The following is a 16868-nucleotide window of genomic DNA, read 5'->3' as shown; positions in this document are numbered from 1 at the left end:
CCAAGATCTTACAGTGACAAGTGGTAGCAAAAGAGGATGGTGCTGTTTCAGCCGTAAGAGCTCGCATGTAGTCAGGCTGCCGAGGGGATCTGGGATTGGAAATCCAGGTGGCTGTGGATTTGCCATGGATTCTTTTAAAATTTCTTTCTTTCTTTATTTGACTGTGTTGAGTCTTGGTTGTGGTGCGTGGGCTTAGTTGCCCCGCGGCAAGTAGAATCTTCCTGGACCTGGGATCAGGTCCCCTGAATTGCAAGGCGGATTCTTTACCACTGGGCCACCAGGAAATTCCTTGCTGTGGATTCTAATGGCAACTCTCAATGGAGAAATTGTTCAAAGGACCTTAAGGGCTCATGAAGTGAAAGTGTTAATTACTCAGCTGTGTCCGACTCTTTGCAACCCCATGGACTGTAACCTGCCAGGCTCCTCTGTCTATGGAATTCTCCAGGCAAGAATACTGAAGTGGGTTGCCATTCCCTTCTCCAGGGGATCTTCCTGACCCAGGGATTGAACCCGGGTCTCCTGCATTGCTGGCAGATTCTTTACTGTCTGAGCCACCAGGGAAGCCCAAGGGCTCATAAAGGCAATGGCAATCATGCTTCTGTAACCTGATGAATCCAGGTTAAATGTCAGGGAGTGAGGCTGCCAGGGAATGAGCAGTTAATGATCGCAGCGGGTGTAAGGCTAGTAATGGAGGAATGAGAGCAAGTGCCAAGGAAGGATAGTGTGGTAACAGTGCGGCTTGCTAGCTAGCTGCTGGGCTCACTGGATGAAAAGTCACAAAACCCTGAGAGGAAAAAGGTGTAGTTCTTGCTTATGGAAAGGAGAGGGACATCAGAAGTCTAAGATGATCCTGTCGAGTTCTCTAACTCCAGTAATTACACAATGTTCAAACAAACACTTAATGACCTTGGCACCTTTCAGCCAAAGGATACACTCAATAGGACAGTTTGTTACTTCTGTAACGTCGGAACACTGGCTGGGTAAACTTTAAAGCACCTGACAGATCTTCCTGCAAGGTACAGCAGCACCGAGATGAAAGACAGGACTCATGCCCATGCTATGGGGCCAGCGCATTCCTGGAGATGAGAGGATGGTCAGGTCAGAAGTCTTGGGATGGGGTGGGGCTGGGCTGTGCGGGACAATGAGAAGGGAAGAATCACTTTATATTCCTGGAGGAAAAGAAATGACAAGTGGCACAATGGGTTATTACAGCACACTCATTGGAGCTTGTTTCGGTATCTGGCAAAGACATTTGCTTTCCCCAGGGGTTGAGGTAACGTGTGGTTCCTCCTGTGAACCAAGTCCTTCCTGGAAATATAAAGGTGTCAAGAAAGGAGTGAAAATTGGGAACTATAATCTGCTCATCAGAAAACAACTGGTTCTGACATGTTTCAGACTGGTGAAGAAGATGTGTGGTCCCTGCACCCTGATGCCTAGTGATGAACCAGGCACATGGTTCTCTTCCCAATGAGTATGTGTTGAATGAATGAATGAGTGAATGATATTCGTACGTTTTCATATAGATGTGTTCTCCTTTAGTTGTTGTTTAGTTGCTAAGTCATTTCTGACTTCTTCGCAACCCTGGGGACTGTAGCCCACCAGGCTCCTCTGTCCATGGATGACCGCTTACATAACATATTAACAAGGTGTTTAGAGATGACTTGGAAAAACTGTACCTTGTACTAAAATCACCATCTGTGATTGCATCTTGAAGAACTTAGGCACCCGGATGTGAGCTGTAGTCGTTAATGAGGATGTCACCCGCATTCAATCCCGCGTTCTAGAGGTTCGAATGTTACCATTTTCAGCAATCATTGCTGAAGGAGTTGGTCCAGATAAAACCCTATGCATCTCAGCTCTGCCGTTTACCTGGTGTGTGATAACTGTATTTCCCTGTGCAAGCAAGTACCCGGTACGATTTCATTAAGACAGCGTTGTCAGTTAACCCTGCTGCAAAAGCTCTTCAGTCCAAAGATTTAAAAGCAAAAGTGTTTAAGTGGTGTTGCTCTGTGACCTGAACTTGGTGTGATGGGAAAGCCAGCAGGCTTGGTTTTCACGTTGGAAAGACACTTTCTGATATTGCTAAATACATAAGGTATTTGGTTCAGTGTTGTACTTTGGGACCCAGTTAGCATTTCTTATCTCTCTTGCAACACAAAGTGTAGGTGTTACAGTGCCTCCTGTCATTTTTCCTCTTCAAATCACTCCTCTTCAGTTCCCCCCATATTTGGGAAGAAGTGGTTGTTGTCCATTGTTAAGTGTATCTATTGAGTGTTTGTTAGCAGTTTGGGACTCAGTTTTAGGGTTTACTAGGATTTGGATGGTACTCAAATACTCTATCCTTTTATACATTGATTTGTATTTGCAGAAGCCCAAAAAGATGTTTTTAAAAGTCTAATGAAGAAGAAATGGGTCATAGCCATAATTCAGGAAATCAGAAAGAAGAGATCAGTGTGGAAAGGTTGGATTTTGAGCAAGGACTCTCTGTATGTGTTTGACATTACCAAGTTGTGAAAAACCTAATGATTTTCATTTTTTACATTAATTTAAATGATTTATTCTGTTCATATTTTGGCTTATTTCTCCTCACTGCTTTAAACTAATTTCTTAAAGTTCATTTGTTCATAGTTTCATTTTAAAGGATATTAATATTATGATTATAAAAGTTCTATATGCTTATTGCTTGGAAAATCCCATGGACAAAGGAGCCTGGTAGGCTGCAGTCCATGGGGTCGCTAAGAGTCAGGCACGTCCGAGTGACTTCACTTTTGCTTTTCACTTTCATGCATTGGAGAAGGAAATGGCAGCCCACTCCAGTGTTCTTGCCTGGAGAATCCCAGGGATAGGGGAGCCTGGTGGGCTGCCGTCTATGAGGTCGCACACAGTCGGACACGACTGAAGCAACTTAGCAGCAGCAGCAGCAGCAACCAATGGTTAAAATTTTTTTAAGTATAAATAAGGGGGCAGAATCACCTGTGATTCCTTCAACCAGAGATAATCGCTATTCAAATGTGTCTTTTTCTAGTCATAATGTAGGATAATATTTGGGACCATGTTTTATACCTTCAGTCTTATATCTGTTTTTTAGATTATCCCCCTCCGTTATTTTTTTGTTTTAAGAAAAGGAGCTCAAATCATTATACTGTAAATTCCTGTTCCAAAGTCCCTTCTACTCCTAGTGATTATTCTTAAGTCCATTCTTGTCTTGTGTGGGCTGTGTGAAGGGCCTGCTCCATGTCCAGCTGCATGGACAGGCACTAGGGTGACAAATGGAAACATGGATAAGAAATTACATCTTTGAATGGCTCTGTCATACTTCACTGCTGCTGTGGCATTGTTTGCTGAACCTTTCAGAGAGAATGAACTGAGTTGTTTCTAATTTTCTTATTATCTAAATAGTGCTACAACTAATCATCTTAGTCTGAATTGAATTTACTTTTCTTGGACATTGTTCCCAAGATGGGGTTGCCAGGCCCATGAATGTAAACAGACTTACAATACTTGTTACCTCTTTACAGTATTACTTAATCCAGTTAATACTGCCCCCTATGATGTCCAAATGTACTTCTTTACAGGAAGCCCACTCCTGTCCAATCTAAGTCATATTTATTGGGTTTCTCTGGTGACTTAGTGGTAAAGAACCGCCTGCCAATGCAGGAGACCCGGCTTCAGTCCTTGGAGTCAGGAGGATCCCCTGGAGAAGGAAATGGTGACCTACTCCAGTATTCTTGCCTGGGAAACTGAATGGGCAGAGGAACCTGGCCGGCTGCAGTCTCTGGGGTCTCAAAAGGGTCAGACACGACTGAATCAGACACAACAACAATTTATATTTGCTGCCTTAATAGGGATCTAAAATTAAGTGAAACAGATTTGAATTTACTTTTTGAAACTCTTACCTTTTTGTCACCAGAGGTACATATAATGCTTGCCAAAAAAGTGACATGAGTTTGTTAATTATTACCTAAACAATACTTTAAAACATGTAATGTATTATTAAAAAATTAGTTTCTACTAAGTAATAAAATTAACATAAGGATTTAATGTTTGGGAAGAGTTCTGAAAGAAAAGACTTGCTTCCATATTGGTTTTCCCTCATTTTTCTTTATCTTCTCACCAAATTCTCAGAAATTTTACCACTCTCAATGCCATTCACCTGCTTGACCTAAATGTTTCAAACAAGCCTAAGCAATAAGAGAAAAGTGATATTCTAGACCTTCAGAACCAATTTCCTTTCAAGTGTTGGAGAAGGGTCCTTGTATTTCCTTGCCTAGGAAAGAAAAGATGCCATGTGTTCTTGACCCAAAGTGGCTGTCTTGGAATGCACCCCTTCTCTGCTCACATCTGAGCCAAAGACATTCTGCCCAGAACTCCAGGTGAGCCCTAGTTGCTGCCTGGAGTCTTAATCTTAGCAAACACACAGCCATAACATTTGGCTAGAGAAGCACGTAAACATGAGAGAATTCTCTCCAAATGAACCTTTCTACTCTCCAGGGACACCAGTGGGGTGGAAGATCTTATCCCTGTACATTTATAAGACAAAGCAACACAAGCCCTTAATATCCTTGTTAAAAATCAATTAGTCATGTTGTATGGGTTGATTATAGGTTTGTGAGTATGAGTTTGGAAAAAAAGTTACAGGCTCTCTCAATTTGGTCTACTTGATGGCACTGAACCATCAAGTTGAATTCAAGAACATCCAAAGTGTAAACTTCCAATGAGTACAAGCCTCTGGAGGCTTTAGAATCACTATGGCTGGATGTCTTACAACTCACTCGGAAGGCTAAAGCAACTGGTGCGAGTGGTCGGCTGTGCGTTTCACATGATTACTTTCACGTGATTATTTTACTTAACATCTAAAGAGAAAAAACAGCTCTGTAGTGGGCAGTGCTGTGATCGTCCCCTGCCACTCTCTGCCTGAGAAAACCGAGCAGAGCTACCCTCCCATACCCAGTGAGACAGTCAGCCAAGGTGCTGAGTCTGAGTCTATAACTGACTCGCTCACTCCAGAGTCACGTGTTGACCAATCGACTCTGATCTGCAGCACCCGTGCAGTAAGACAGGACGGTCAGCAAGCAGGACCCATGCGTGCTGCCCTCCCAGTGAGCCGCCGAGTGCCCCCAGGTGCTAATCACCGGAAATGGGGCCAGTTTCAGGAGAGAACAGAAAAGGGGCCGAGGCGAGTGCAACAGGAGGGCATTGAGGGCCAAAAGGAGGAGGAGGAGGGCAGCCCACCATGGTTGGCATCATCACAGACCCTCTGGATACTCGCTGTTTTTCATCCTAAGAATAAAGTCTATGCTTTGAACTTTTCTTCCACTGTGGGGGAGGATTGTGACTTCCCACTGGGTGAGAGAGCCTGCTGCAAGGCAGAAATCCTCTGAAGGCTTGTGTTTTGTCTTTGACATTCAACCACATTTTACACCACCTTCTATCATATCTCTGTGTTTATTTCTGTATGTTATATTATTTTAAATTACCATTTAAATGATTCTAATATGCAATCATTTATGAGTTTCCATTGATTTCAAAACACCACATGGGTGGGGAGGGCACTACGTTAATTAAAAGGCACATTCCATTTTCAGAAATATTGAAATATGGGGACAAAGTGTACCTTAGAATGAGGACATTCAGCAAATTCTGAGTGAAATCACTGCTCCTGGAAGCTGTGCCATGTTTCTGGCGGGGCTGGGTCTGTCTTCTGGTATATGTGTACATGTGCGGGTAGACAAGTACCTTGGTATCTAATGCACAACCTTAGATGTGTTGTAGGGTGGGAGTGGGGAGTGTGTTGGGTTTGGGGCTGAGAGGTGTAAGGAAATGCCCAGTGCCCATTCTGGATTCTTTTCTGTCATCCCTTAGGACAGAGTTCCTAGACCTTGGCAATGTTGGCATTTGGAGCCAGTTAACCCTATTTTGGGAGATGTTTAGCAGCATGCCTGGCCTCTATCCATGAAGATCATCCCTTGTCCCTGGTTGTAATAACCAAAAATGTCTTCGGATGCTACAGAATTGCCCCTGCTTAAGAGTCGCTGCGTTAGGGCCAAAGAGAAGCTCCCAAAGCAGTGGACCAATACAGAGCCTTTGGCATTTCTGTTCTTGGGAAAAGTATTGTGATTAAGAACAAAGTTTCTGAAGTTAGGCTGAGATTTTCAAAACCCACTTCTCTGTCATTTTGGGCAGATAACTGCACTTTTGGGGGCCTCAGTTTCTTTACCTGTCAAATGGGGATAAGAGTAGCACCTACCTCTGTGACCTCCCGGGATCGTTGTGGGTATAAAGTGCTTGGAGGGACACCTGGAGTAAGTGCTTTGGACATATTAGGTACCATTACTATCAATGTTATTATTGTTGCCATTATTATTGAGGGTCCTTTGGCCACCCCCACCGGCTGGAATAATTACTGGCCATCTCTCGCCTGCAGGCTCCCGCCTCCGGATCGTGTTGATAGGGCTTCTCACTCCCTGATCAAGCTCTTCACTTTCCCTCCTTAGATCCATCCTTTCTCACCCTCTGAACTCTCGCTTGCTTCTGCAGCGCTGTTTACCATCGCATTAGTCCACTCACTCCCAGCCTAATCCTTGGACTGAAAAGTGTGTGTTATGTTTATTACTAAATAATAGCAACTCACGTTCTCTCTCCTACCCTCTCTCTTCTCTTTCCCTCTCTCTCTGTCTCGGGTTTGGTGCAGCTCACTCTGAGATATTTTTATCAATCTAAATGGAGATGATACTATTAGGAAGAGAAAGAGGAAAAATTGTGCCAGTCCTTTGGAGAAGCAAGCTGGAACCTAGCTGTTTCCTCGGCCATTGGAATGGCTTCTAGAAGGACAACATTGGCACTGGGACAGGATAAAAATGCCTCATCTCTGTGACCTCTGAGGATCGGCCAAGGCAAGAGTGGATAAAGAGCTAACCTACCCCGCCTGCCAGCCAAAAATAGGCTGACTGCGTCACAGGGCTTTTGGTCATTAAACCTTTCCTCTGCAGAAGACTGTGGTTCCAACTGGAACAGGGCCAGGGACGGGTTAAGGTAATTCACTCCCAAACCTGAAATTCGTCTCTTTGCATCAGAAGCAGCCTTAGAAATTGAGTAGTGCTACATGGGGGTGTAAATTGTAACCAGGAATGATATATAAGCAGCCAGCTGAGGGAACATGTGCAATGAGGCTACTTATAGATTAACTATTCTTTGTCTTTTAAATAATGAAGACCTACTTTTTGGATCAATCAGTTTATTTTTTTAACTTTTGTTTCTCACTCTAAAGGTTAAATCATGTTTGTTGTAGAAGGTTTGAACATAAAGAATCAATAAGAAATTAAAATATATCCATCATCTTACCATTACAGCCACTGGAAACTTTTTGTGCCTTTTTTTTTCTTGTATCTTGATGCAATGTACAGTTTTCCTAAAATTGTCATCATATGCAATTTTCTGTCTTTTCATTTTAAAAGTACACACAAAGTACTCACAATGATGCTGCATCTCAGATTCAATTCAAGTGTTAGTCGCTTCAGTTCAGTTCAGTTTAGTCATGTCCAACTCTTTGTGACCCCATGAATCGCAGCACTCCAGGCCTCCGTGTCCATCACCAACTCCTGGAGTTCACTCAAACTCATGTCCATCAAGTCAGTGATGCCATCCAGCCATCTCATCCTCTGTCGTTCCCTTCTCCTCCTGCCCCCCACCCCAATCCCTCCCAGCATCAGGGTCTTTTCCAATCAGTCAACACTTGGCATGAGGTGGCCAAAGTATTGGAGTTTCAGCTTTAGCATCAGTCCTTCCAATGAACACCCAGGACTGATCTCTTTTAGAATGGACTGGTTGGATCTCCTTGCAGCCCAAGGACTCTCAAGAATCTTCTCCAACACCACAGTTAAAAAGCATCAATTCTTCAGTGCTCAGCTTTCTTCACAGTCCAACTATCACATCCATACATGACCACTGGAAAAACCATAGCCTTGACTAGACAGAACTTTGTTGGCAAAGTAATGTCTCTGCTTTTTAATATGCTATCTAAGTTGGTCATAACTTTCCTTCCAAGGAGTAAGCATCTTAATTTCATGGCTGCAATCACTATCTGCAGTGATTTTGGAGCCCAGAAAAATAAAGTCTGACACTGTTTCCCCTGTTTCCCCATCTCTTTGCCATGAAGTGATGGGACCAGATGCCATGATCTTCATTTTCTGAATGTTGAGCTTTAAGCCAACTTTTTCACTCTCGTCTTTCACTTTCATCAAGAGGCTTTTTAGTTCCTCTTCACTTTCTGCTGTAAAGGTGGTGTCATCTGCATATCTGAGGCTATTGATATTTCTCCCGGCAATCTTGTCGCTTAGTCGTGTCCAACTCTTTGCGACTCCATGGGCTGTAGCCCACCAGTCTCCTCTGTCCATGGAATTGTCCAGGCAAGAATACTGGAGTAGGTTGCCATTCCCTTCTCCAGGAGATCTTCTGACCCAGAGATTGAACCTGGGTACTATATCTCATGAGGTCATTAAATATATTACTTGAGAACCAGGTGGATTTTTGCTTATTAACTTCCTCTTGACAGGGCTGAGTGTACATGTTGGTAGGACGAGGCTCTGGTCTGGAGTGTTCTTCAGACTCCACAGTCCCAGGAGGAGCTGATGTGCCATCTGTGGGAGCAGAGACATGCTGGTCACTCAGGGAGGTGGGGAAGGGATGGGAGGCTGCCAAGCCACCCTGGAGAAAGCGTGGCACAGGAAGTGGAGCATGGGCTCCTAAGGAAAGCACTTCTGGGTTGTATGCTGTCTGTGCCACCATTTTCCTGACTTTGATTAATCTATCTCACCCTCTAAACCTCAGTATTCCCATCTATAAAATGGAACTAATGATTGTGTCTGTTTCTTTGGATTACTGGGGATAGTACCTGACTGGGTACACATTTGGGATCATTAGTATGCTATCATGATTAATCCCTCAAATGAAGACTGGATCAGCCGACTCCATTCTAGAGGATAGTGGGTAGATGGGTTCACCCTGTAAGAAAATGTCTAAAAGAAAATAAAAATGTGGATTGGATTTAGTATGTTCTTCCAGAGGGGAGGTGCAGTCAAGATATAGAGTGGTCCAAAGCATGGAGTTAGGGCTCCTTCCATTATGCTTTAGAGGCCATTAGTAGAGGATGCTTCCGATGCCTGCTAGGAGGTCACCCACCCCAGAGTCTTGGTCTAGACCAAAGAGTCTCCAACCCCAGCCGGGTGTCTTCCTAATCAGGCTTGATGGAGCAGCTAACAGTATTTAATACATCATGGCAACCCACTCCAGTACTCTTGCCTGGAAAATCCCATGGATGGAGGAGCCTGGAGGCTGCAGTCCATGGGGTCACTATGAGTCAGAGACGACTGGGCGACTTCCCTTTCACTTTTCACTTTTCATGCGTTGGAGAAGGAAATGGCAACCCACTCCAGTGTTCTTGCCTGGAGAATCCCAGGGATAGGGGAACCTGGTGGGCTGCCGTCTCTGGGGTCGCACAGAGTCAGACACGACTGAAGCGACTTAGCACCAGCAGCAGTTTTGTTGCTGCAGCCAAGGTTGTTAAGACTTGGAATTGACACACTGGGATGAAATCTTATCTCCCAGTGCCTTTGTGGAAGGATCGCCAGGTAGTAGGGGTTCAGGTCTGGCTCCAGTCAGGAGCAAGAAAGCATATGAGATGGTTGGAGAGACCTGGGTTTGAATCCTACTTCTGCAGTAGCTTTAGGACTTTGGGTAAGTTTCACACACTCAGTCGCTCTTTACCTTCTCACTTGATCCAAGTTAAACATCTGTACCTTGTGGGTTGATGTTGAGGATTAAAAGAGATAAAGTCTAGGACATGCCTAGCACCATGCTGGATTTGCTATAGATACTAAAAAAATGTTGATATCATCTTCCACCCCCCACACTCAGCAAGATAAAACAAGGAATAAGAGAGTCTCTTGGTTTCTCCATCTGTAAATAAGAAGGGTTAATTAAAGTTAATGGCTCACTCAGCCTCTAGGGCTTGGGAAGTATTTGTCTTGTCCTCCGATTGTCAGTCCTAAACATCAGTAGTGAGTTTCCAGTATTTGCTGGCACGTCCTGGAAGATAACCATTGTGTGTATACCATGTGCCAAGCACTGAACTCAGCCCTTTGCATGAGTCATCCCATTCAGGGCTTACATTCCATAAAGAAGAAAAACAAGGCTCAGAGACATTATTAAGAGACTCATTCCAAGTTTCTTACTTCATAAGTGGTGGAGGTGGGATTTGTGCCTAGACCCTTGGACAGAGAAGAGATCAAACCAGACAATCCTAAAGGAAATCAACCCTATATATTCATTGGAAGGACTGGTGCTGAAGCTCCAATGCTTTGGCCACCTGATGTGATGAGCTGACTCATTATAAAAGACCCAGATGCTGGGAAAGATTGAAGGTGGGAGGAGAAGGGGGTGGCAGAGGATGAGATGGTTAAATAGCCTTACTGACTCAATGGACATAAGTTTGAACAAACTCTGGGAGATAGTGAATCACAGGGAAGCCTGGCATGCTGTAGTCCATGGGACTGCAAAATGTCAGATATAATGTAGTGACTGAATGACTCTACTTCTGGAGACCATTTTTACAGCTAAAGACTTCTGCCCCCTCCCCAGCCCCCCACCCCGCTGTTGGCAAAGATAAGTACAAAACAGACGAGAATGGCCATTTCAGCAACTAGATTGAAGCCCCACTGAGCCCAAGGACTGTGGGTTATCCGCTCTGTCCCCTCCCAGGCAGGCATGCAGCAAACAGGAAGAATGTGCAAGAATGGAAGAATGTATGGAAAATCTAAGCATCTGAGTCAGGCTTCCTTTAAATGCAGATATCCTGTGAACAGCAAGTGCCTTAGACACATAACTCCACTATAAGAGAGACCAGGACTTTCTCAGGTCCCTGGGAGCGAAGGAGACTGAAAATCTGGAGGGGAAGGACGCTCCCTCAATTTTCATTTCCCCACAAAAGGAAAGGAGGAAAGGACCAGAGATGAAGAAGACAGCTTCATAGGTTTCAAAGCAGAAAACCATCTGAATTATTGATTTCCAGGACCAGGACATTAGCTGGACAAGGTTTGGTGGTTAGCAAGCTATGTAAAGAATCCGTGTTTCTAAGGATTTATAGAAAACTGCAACGTCATCCATCATTTAATTTCTTGTTCCTGGGAATGTTGGCCTTTGATTCCCTTTGTGCTTTTGATCCCTTCCTGATTCTCCTTTTTTTTTAAAATTTTATTTTTATTTTGTATATTCTTTTTTTTTTCCACTGTGCTGGGTCTTCGTTGCTGTTTGCGGGCTTTCTCTGGCTATGATGGACGGGAGCTACTCTTCCTCGTGGTGTGCAGGCTTTTCACTGCGGTGGCTTCTCTTTTTGCAGACCTCAGGCTCTAGAGAGTGGGCTTCGGTGGATATGACACACAGGCTTAGTCATCCCACCACATGTGAAATCTTCCCAGGCCAGGGATCCAGTCCACGTCCTCTGCACTGGCAGGTGGATTCTTAACCGCTGGACCCCCATGCTGCTGCTGCTGCTGCTGCGAAGTCGCTTCAGTCATGTCCGACTCTGTGCGACCCGCATGGAAGTCTCTGCTTCTCCCTTTTAATGTGGCCTTGGCTTTTATCTTTATTCCTCACTCTCTAGGTGCTCCCATTCACATCCTAACTTCCCATTTTGCTGCCTGTTGCTCCCAGATTCACCTCCCACGTGGTTCTGCCTGTTCCTGAGCTGTGCCTTTCCCAGCCCGCCCCTGGGCGTTTCCCCTCCGCTTCGTCTCCACTTCTCTGTCCCTATGCAGTGTCTCCCTATGGCCTTCTAGGCTCAGCCCACGTCCTCCTCCTCTGGGACTCTGTCCCAGACTGTTCGTCCGTCCTTTGTCACTCCGATTGCACTGATGCGTTTGTGCATCTGTCTGTTCCTTTGGCAGTTAACCGCATGCTTCCTCCGTCCCCTCTAGCCTTTCTCCCCATCTACTCAGGAAGCCTTTAAATGTCTGTCTTCATATGGCGACCCCATTACATGCAAGGCACTCTGCTGAGAGCTGAGGGACAGCCAAGAGAAATATCGGGTTTGCCCATCAATAGACGCTTGAGGGAAGACACCCCAGAAATAAGTGTCCATTGGCCTGACTCACGGCTGGAAGTTCTTTCACCAATAGCAGAGGAAGCCAAGGCAGGCATGTCTCTCCTTTTGACTTTCCTCATTTCTTCTCTGCAGAAGCAGAGGAATGCTTTAGTGTTAGCCTGGGTTCACAGTCCTATTCCTAGCGAGGTTGTGCCCATGAGTCCCAGAATCCACCAGCTATGTGAATTTAGCATCTCCCACAGGGCAACGTGTGGATGCTGTTGATGGGTTGGGCACTTTCTCTGAATGAGAGTGACCTCAGCTCAACCCAAGTGGAGCCCAGACCATCACAGGGAGTACAGTCCTTGGCAGGATCAGAATGGAAAGCTGGCTTCAGAGGGAGAGGCCCCTTCTGCCACTTCTGCATGTCCTAAAGCTCACCGCACCAGCTTCTTTGTTGTCGTTTTTCTTAGGAATAAATGAGTGTGATAATTCATTTAATAAATATTTGCCAAGCACACCATTCTCTGATGCCCTAGTTCCTCCCTGGCACAAAGATAAATATGACTGTCTCTGCTCTAACTAAGTCAACATCTAAGAAAGAAGGTATATGCAAATTACTCAGAGAAAGATGGAAAATATGGGCACTCCTCAGTATTGTGTCCTTGACAGACATTGCTAATCAAGCATAGAACTTACCTTGAATCTGGATTCAGCTTCAGAATCCTTCTCAATACATTGTTCTAGGCAGCCACTGTTATTGAATTGGGTACTGGGCAAGAGTCAACTGGCTTGTGAGCCATTCTTATCTTTGTTGTTCAGTAACTAAGTTGTGTCCAACTCTTTGCGACCCCATGGACTGCAGCACACCAGGCTTTCCTGTCCTTCACTATCTCCCGGAGTTTGCTCAAACTCATGTCCATTGAGTCAGTGATGCCATCCAACCGTCTCATCCTTTGTTGGCCCCTCCTGCTCTCAGTCTTTCCCAGCATCTTTCCCAGGGTTTTATTCAATGAGACAGCTCTTCTCATCAGATGGCCAAAGTATGGGAGCTTCAGTTTCAGCATCAGTCCTTCCAGTGAATATTTAGGACTGATTTCCTTTAAGATTGACTGGTTGGATCTCCTTGCTGTCCAAGGGACTCTCAAGAGTCTTCTCCAGCACCACAGTTCAAAAGAATTCTAATCTTTAAGGCAGTCTAAAGGCCACTGAGATAGAGGGAGGGGACTCATTGTATTGAGTTACTGTGTCTGTCTGTTTAGTGGAAGTGCTTAGACGTAACACTGCTTTTGGGGAAACCCCCGAAGATCACTCCTCATGACATCTTCATGCTTCCCCTGCTCTCGCATGCTCCTTTCTGCCTGTGTTTTAAAGGATTCTTCTTCCTCTCTTTCCCCACAGAAGTAGTGGTGAGACTCAGCTCTCATCCTTTTTAAGGTCTTTGTTTTCGCTTTTTCTCCCACTTGGAGAGTTAATTAAAGTGGTCAACTCCCAAATCTTTATCTTCAGGTGCATGTTTTTTTTCCAAAGTCTCCCCTTCTTCCTTTGGCATTGGAGCAGCAGGATAACCTAAGCCTGCTTTATCTTCCCTACTCCCTCCCCAGCCCCGACTCCTTGCCTGCAGAGCCTCTGCTGGGAGCATCTGGGTCCACTCATGTGGAGTCAGCTATAGGGCGTCCTGCTCCCATGCCTCTCTTCTCTGCTTTGTCACATCCTAGCCAGCATCTGCGGAGAAGGCAATGGCACCCCACTCCAGTACTCTTGCCTGGAAAACCCCATGGACGGAGGAGCCTGGTGGGCTGCAGTCCATGGGGTCGCTAAGAGTCGGACATGACTGGGCGAGTTCACTTTCACTTTTCATTTTCATGCATTGGAGAAGGAAACGGCAACCCACTCCAGTGTTCTTGCCTGGATAATCCCAGGGATGGGGAGCCTGGTGGGCTGCCGTCTATGGGGTTGCACAGTCGGACATGACTGAAGTGACTTAGCAGCTTCCAGCATCTGAGTCTCAGCTGAACTGTCACTTCACCTGGAAAGTCATCTCCAACTTCTTTATGATTTCTGAAGAGAACCAGGGGCCGAGATTCTTACTATCTTACTCTTTCAGTCATTCAGCAAATAGCTGCTAACTGCCTCCCAAGGATGTGCAGTGAATATGATGCAAACCTGCCCTCAGGGAGCCTGGCGTCTGGTCACACTCTTGCTGCTAGTTGCTCTTGTTCACATGTCACACCTCTGCCATTAGACCAAGCCCCTTGTGTCCACTGTGTCCCCACAGTCCTGTGTATATTGCAGATGCTCCACATGTCCTGGAGTGGACTGAAAGGTGGCCTCTCTCAAGTTGGATGAATATGTAGTCCTTCGGGCAGCTCAGAAAGGGAGGAGGGCTGGAGAAGAAGGAACTTGGAACAAGGTGTTTGCACTCCAGAGCATTGGGAGCCAGGGTAGGGATGGACACCTCAAATGGAAAGCAGTTGTGGTTAAAACGCATTAAGGTTATGATCTGGGTTTGCATTCCAGCTCTTCTGCTTAATAACTAAGAAACTTTGGGCAGGTAACTTAACACATATGTTGACCAGGGGATTTTTACAAAAACCTGTGGCTGATGATTTGTTATAGAAGTAAATATTGCTACATCTCCAATCAATAACATGTGGGTAACAAATGTTATGTCTCTGGTCAATAAGTTGTTAATTTCTCTGTGCCTCAGTTTTCTCATCTGCGCAATGGGTCTTAAAATGTCACCCTTATATAGCGGTTATGAGGTTTAAATAAGTAAGTGGGTTTAAATGAAAATAAAGCGCTGAATACAATGCTTGGTCTACACATCGGCTATTACTTAGACTTTCCTGACAGTGGGATTTACTGGGGATTTTTAAAGTACTTTTCTGTAAACAAAGTGCATATTATTTATATAATCTGAAAAACAGACAATAAAACTATTTTTCTAAGAGACAAGGAAAGAGTCTGGTGGGTAGGGGGGTCACAGTCATCTCTGCTAGCTTCTGCTCCTTGCCCCATGTGTAGATTTCCTGGTGCACTGCGTGTCGGGGAGGTAAGTTTCAATTCCGCCACCCTGCCTGTTCTCTTTGGTTCCTCCTTGTCCTAAGAGTTTCACAGTGTGAGGCTCCAACCTTCCTGGATGCTGTCATGGTTTGCTCCTGAGAGTCGTTTGTTCTCGTAACTTGCTTGGAGAACAGAAATGAGTCACCCAAGGGTTCCCCTGCAGAGAGGATTCGCTGAGCACTGCGGTAGCAGGGGTTCCTCAGGACTGGGCAGAGGTCTCCGAAAGTGGGAAGGTATATGCAATGCTGAGCAGAGGAAGGAGGGGGGCCAGCCTGCGTTTGCAAAAGCAGGAGTCAAGTCCACACCTTTTATGAAGTGTTTTATGGTGAAGCTGTAATTGGAACCCTGCTATTTAGCAAGAATCATGAGGTGTGATGGTCTTAACACTGAGTCCCGTGGGGGCCTGAGAGAAACTGGCAGGGAAAACAGAGACGCAGGCATCGTGGAGTGGGTTGCTTGGATTCCTCACGCTGCTTAAGACTGCCTATTTATTATTTTTAAAATTATTGTTATTCATTTTTTACTCTGGGACATTCAAAACTCAAGTTAGAGACAAACCAGAGATATTTGACAGTTACCTGCTGTCTCTCTGAAACAGAGCTGCTAAGCCTCATTGAGTGATTCAATTCTCTTACTACCTTCTAGAGACGAAAAGTACCTCTGGGTCACTTCCAGCTTAGAGGGCAGGGGAATGGAACCCAGTCAGCGTGCTCAGGACCCAGAAGCCCTTGCCATATAGAGAGAGGGCGGTTGTCAGGCCCACCGTTGATCCCGCTCATCATTGCCCCATCTGAATGTCTTAGTTGCCCGAGCTGAGCGACGGGCTTTCCAGGTGGCTCAGTGGTAAAGAATCTGCCTGCCAATGCAGGAGACTTGGGTTCGATCCCTGGGTCGGGAAGATCCCCTGGAGAAGGCAATGGCTACCCATTCCAGTATTCTTTCCTGGAGATGTCCATGGCCAGAGAAGCCTGGTGGGCCTACAGTCCATGGGGTCACAAAAAGTCAGACACTCCCGAGCACGCACACACAAGCTGAGGGAAGGGGCTCGCGTTCCTTTGGAAACTCAGAGCCCGCAGGTTGCCTGAGGAATGGGATGTGGTTTCCTCTTCGTCTTTTTCAACCCGTGAGGGATGGCAGCCACGACTCAGGCTTTTGGGGTCATGCTGTATCCAAAGCGACAATCTTTAGCGGTTGGAGAAGGACCAGAGGTTGTTCACCAGGGTCCATGAGTAAAAGGGGTCTTGGGTTGGAAGGAGAACGTTTCTGTATGTGTGTTTTCAGGGGGAAATGCCTGCAATCACATCAAACACGTACTCGACCGAATTTGCCTGTCTGTGTGAAGGTGAGGAAATCCTCCTTGCTGTTTTCAGAATTTACCGCCTCGCTCCTGCCTACGGGCCTTGGCACTTGCTGTTTTTACTCTCAGAATACGTTTCCCAGGGTTTCCACCTGGTCACCCTGACTTTTCTCAAGTCATTGATCAAATGTGCCCTCCTGACCCGCTTATATAACATGGTCGTCCGTCACTCTCTGTCCCATTGCCTCACTCCATTGTTTTCCCGCAGTGCTTCGTGGTACTTACACGGTATGACATTATTTGTTTATGATCGCTCTCTGTGCAAGCCTCTGCGGTGTTCACTGCTCTTTCTGCGGTATGTAGAATAGTGCCAAGACCAGAGTAGATGCTACGTGATGGATGAGCAGATGCTCAGTGCCATCTGAATGG

General features: G+C 45.6%; 1 protein-coding gene across 2 annotated transcripts in view; it reads left to right on the top strand.

Moving 5' to 3' along the window:
• The first annotated feature begins 981 nt into the window (after positions 1–981).
• The window catches only part of SLC1A2 (solute carrier family 1 member 2), a 104270-nt gene continuing 88383 nt past the window's right edge, over positions 982–16868 (top strand). For both annotated transcript variants that reach the window (XM_068988264.1, XM_068988262.1), the window contains exon 1: positions 982–1098. In XM_068988264.1, the coding sequence (XP_068844365.1) occupies positions 1049–1098 (50 nt within the window). In that variant the 5' untranslated portion in view covers positions 982–1048. The remainder of the gene's footprint in view (positions 1099–16868) is intronic.

The sequence above is a fragment of the Capricornis sumatraensis genome, chromosome 16 (genome assembly GCF_032405125.1).
Source record: "Capricornis sumatraensis isolate serow.1 chromosome 16, serow.2, whole genome shotgun sequence".
Lineage (NCBI taxonomy): Eukaryota > Metazoa > Chordata > Mammalia > Artiodactyla > Bovidae > Capricornis > Capricornis sumatraensis.
The sequence above is the reverse complement of the archived record's forward strand: the minus strand, read 5'-3'. Positions and strand labels throughout refer to the sequence as shown.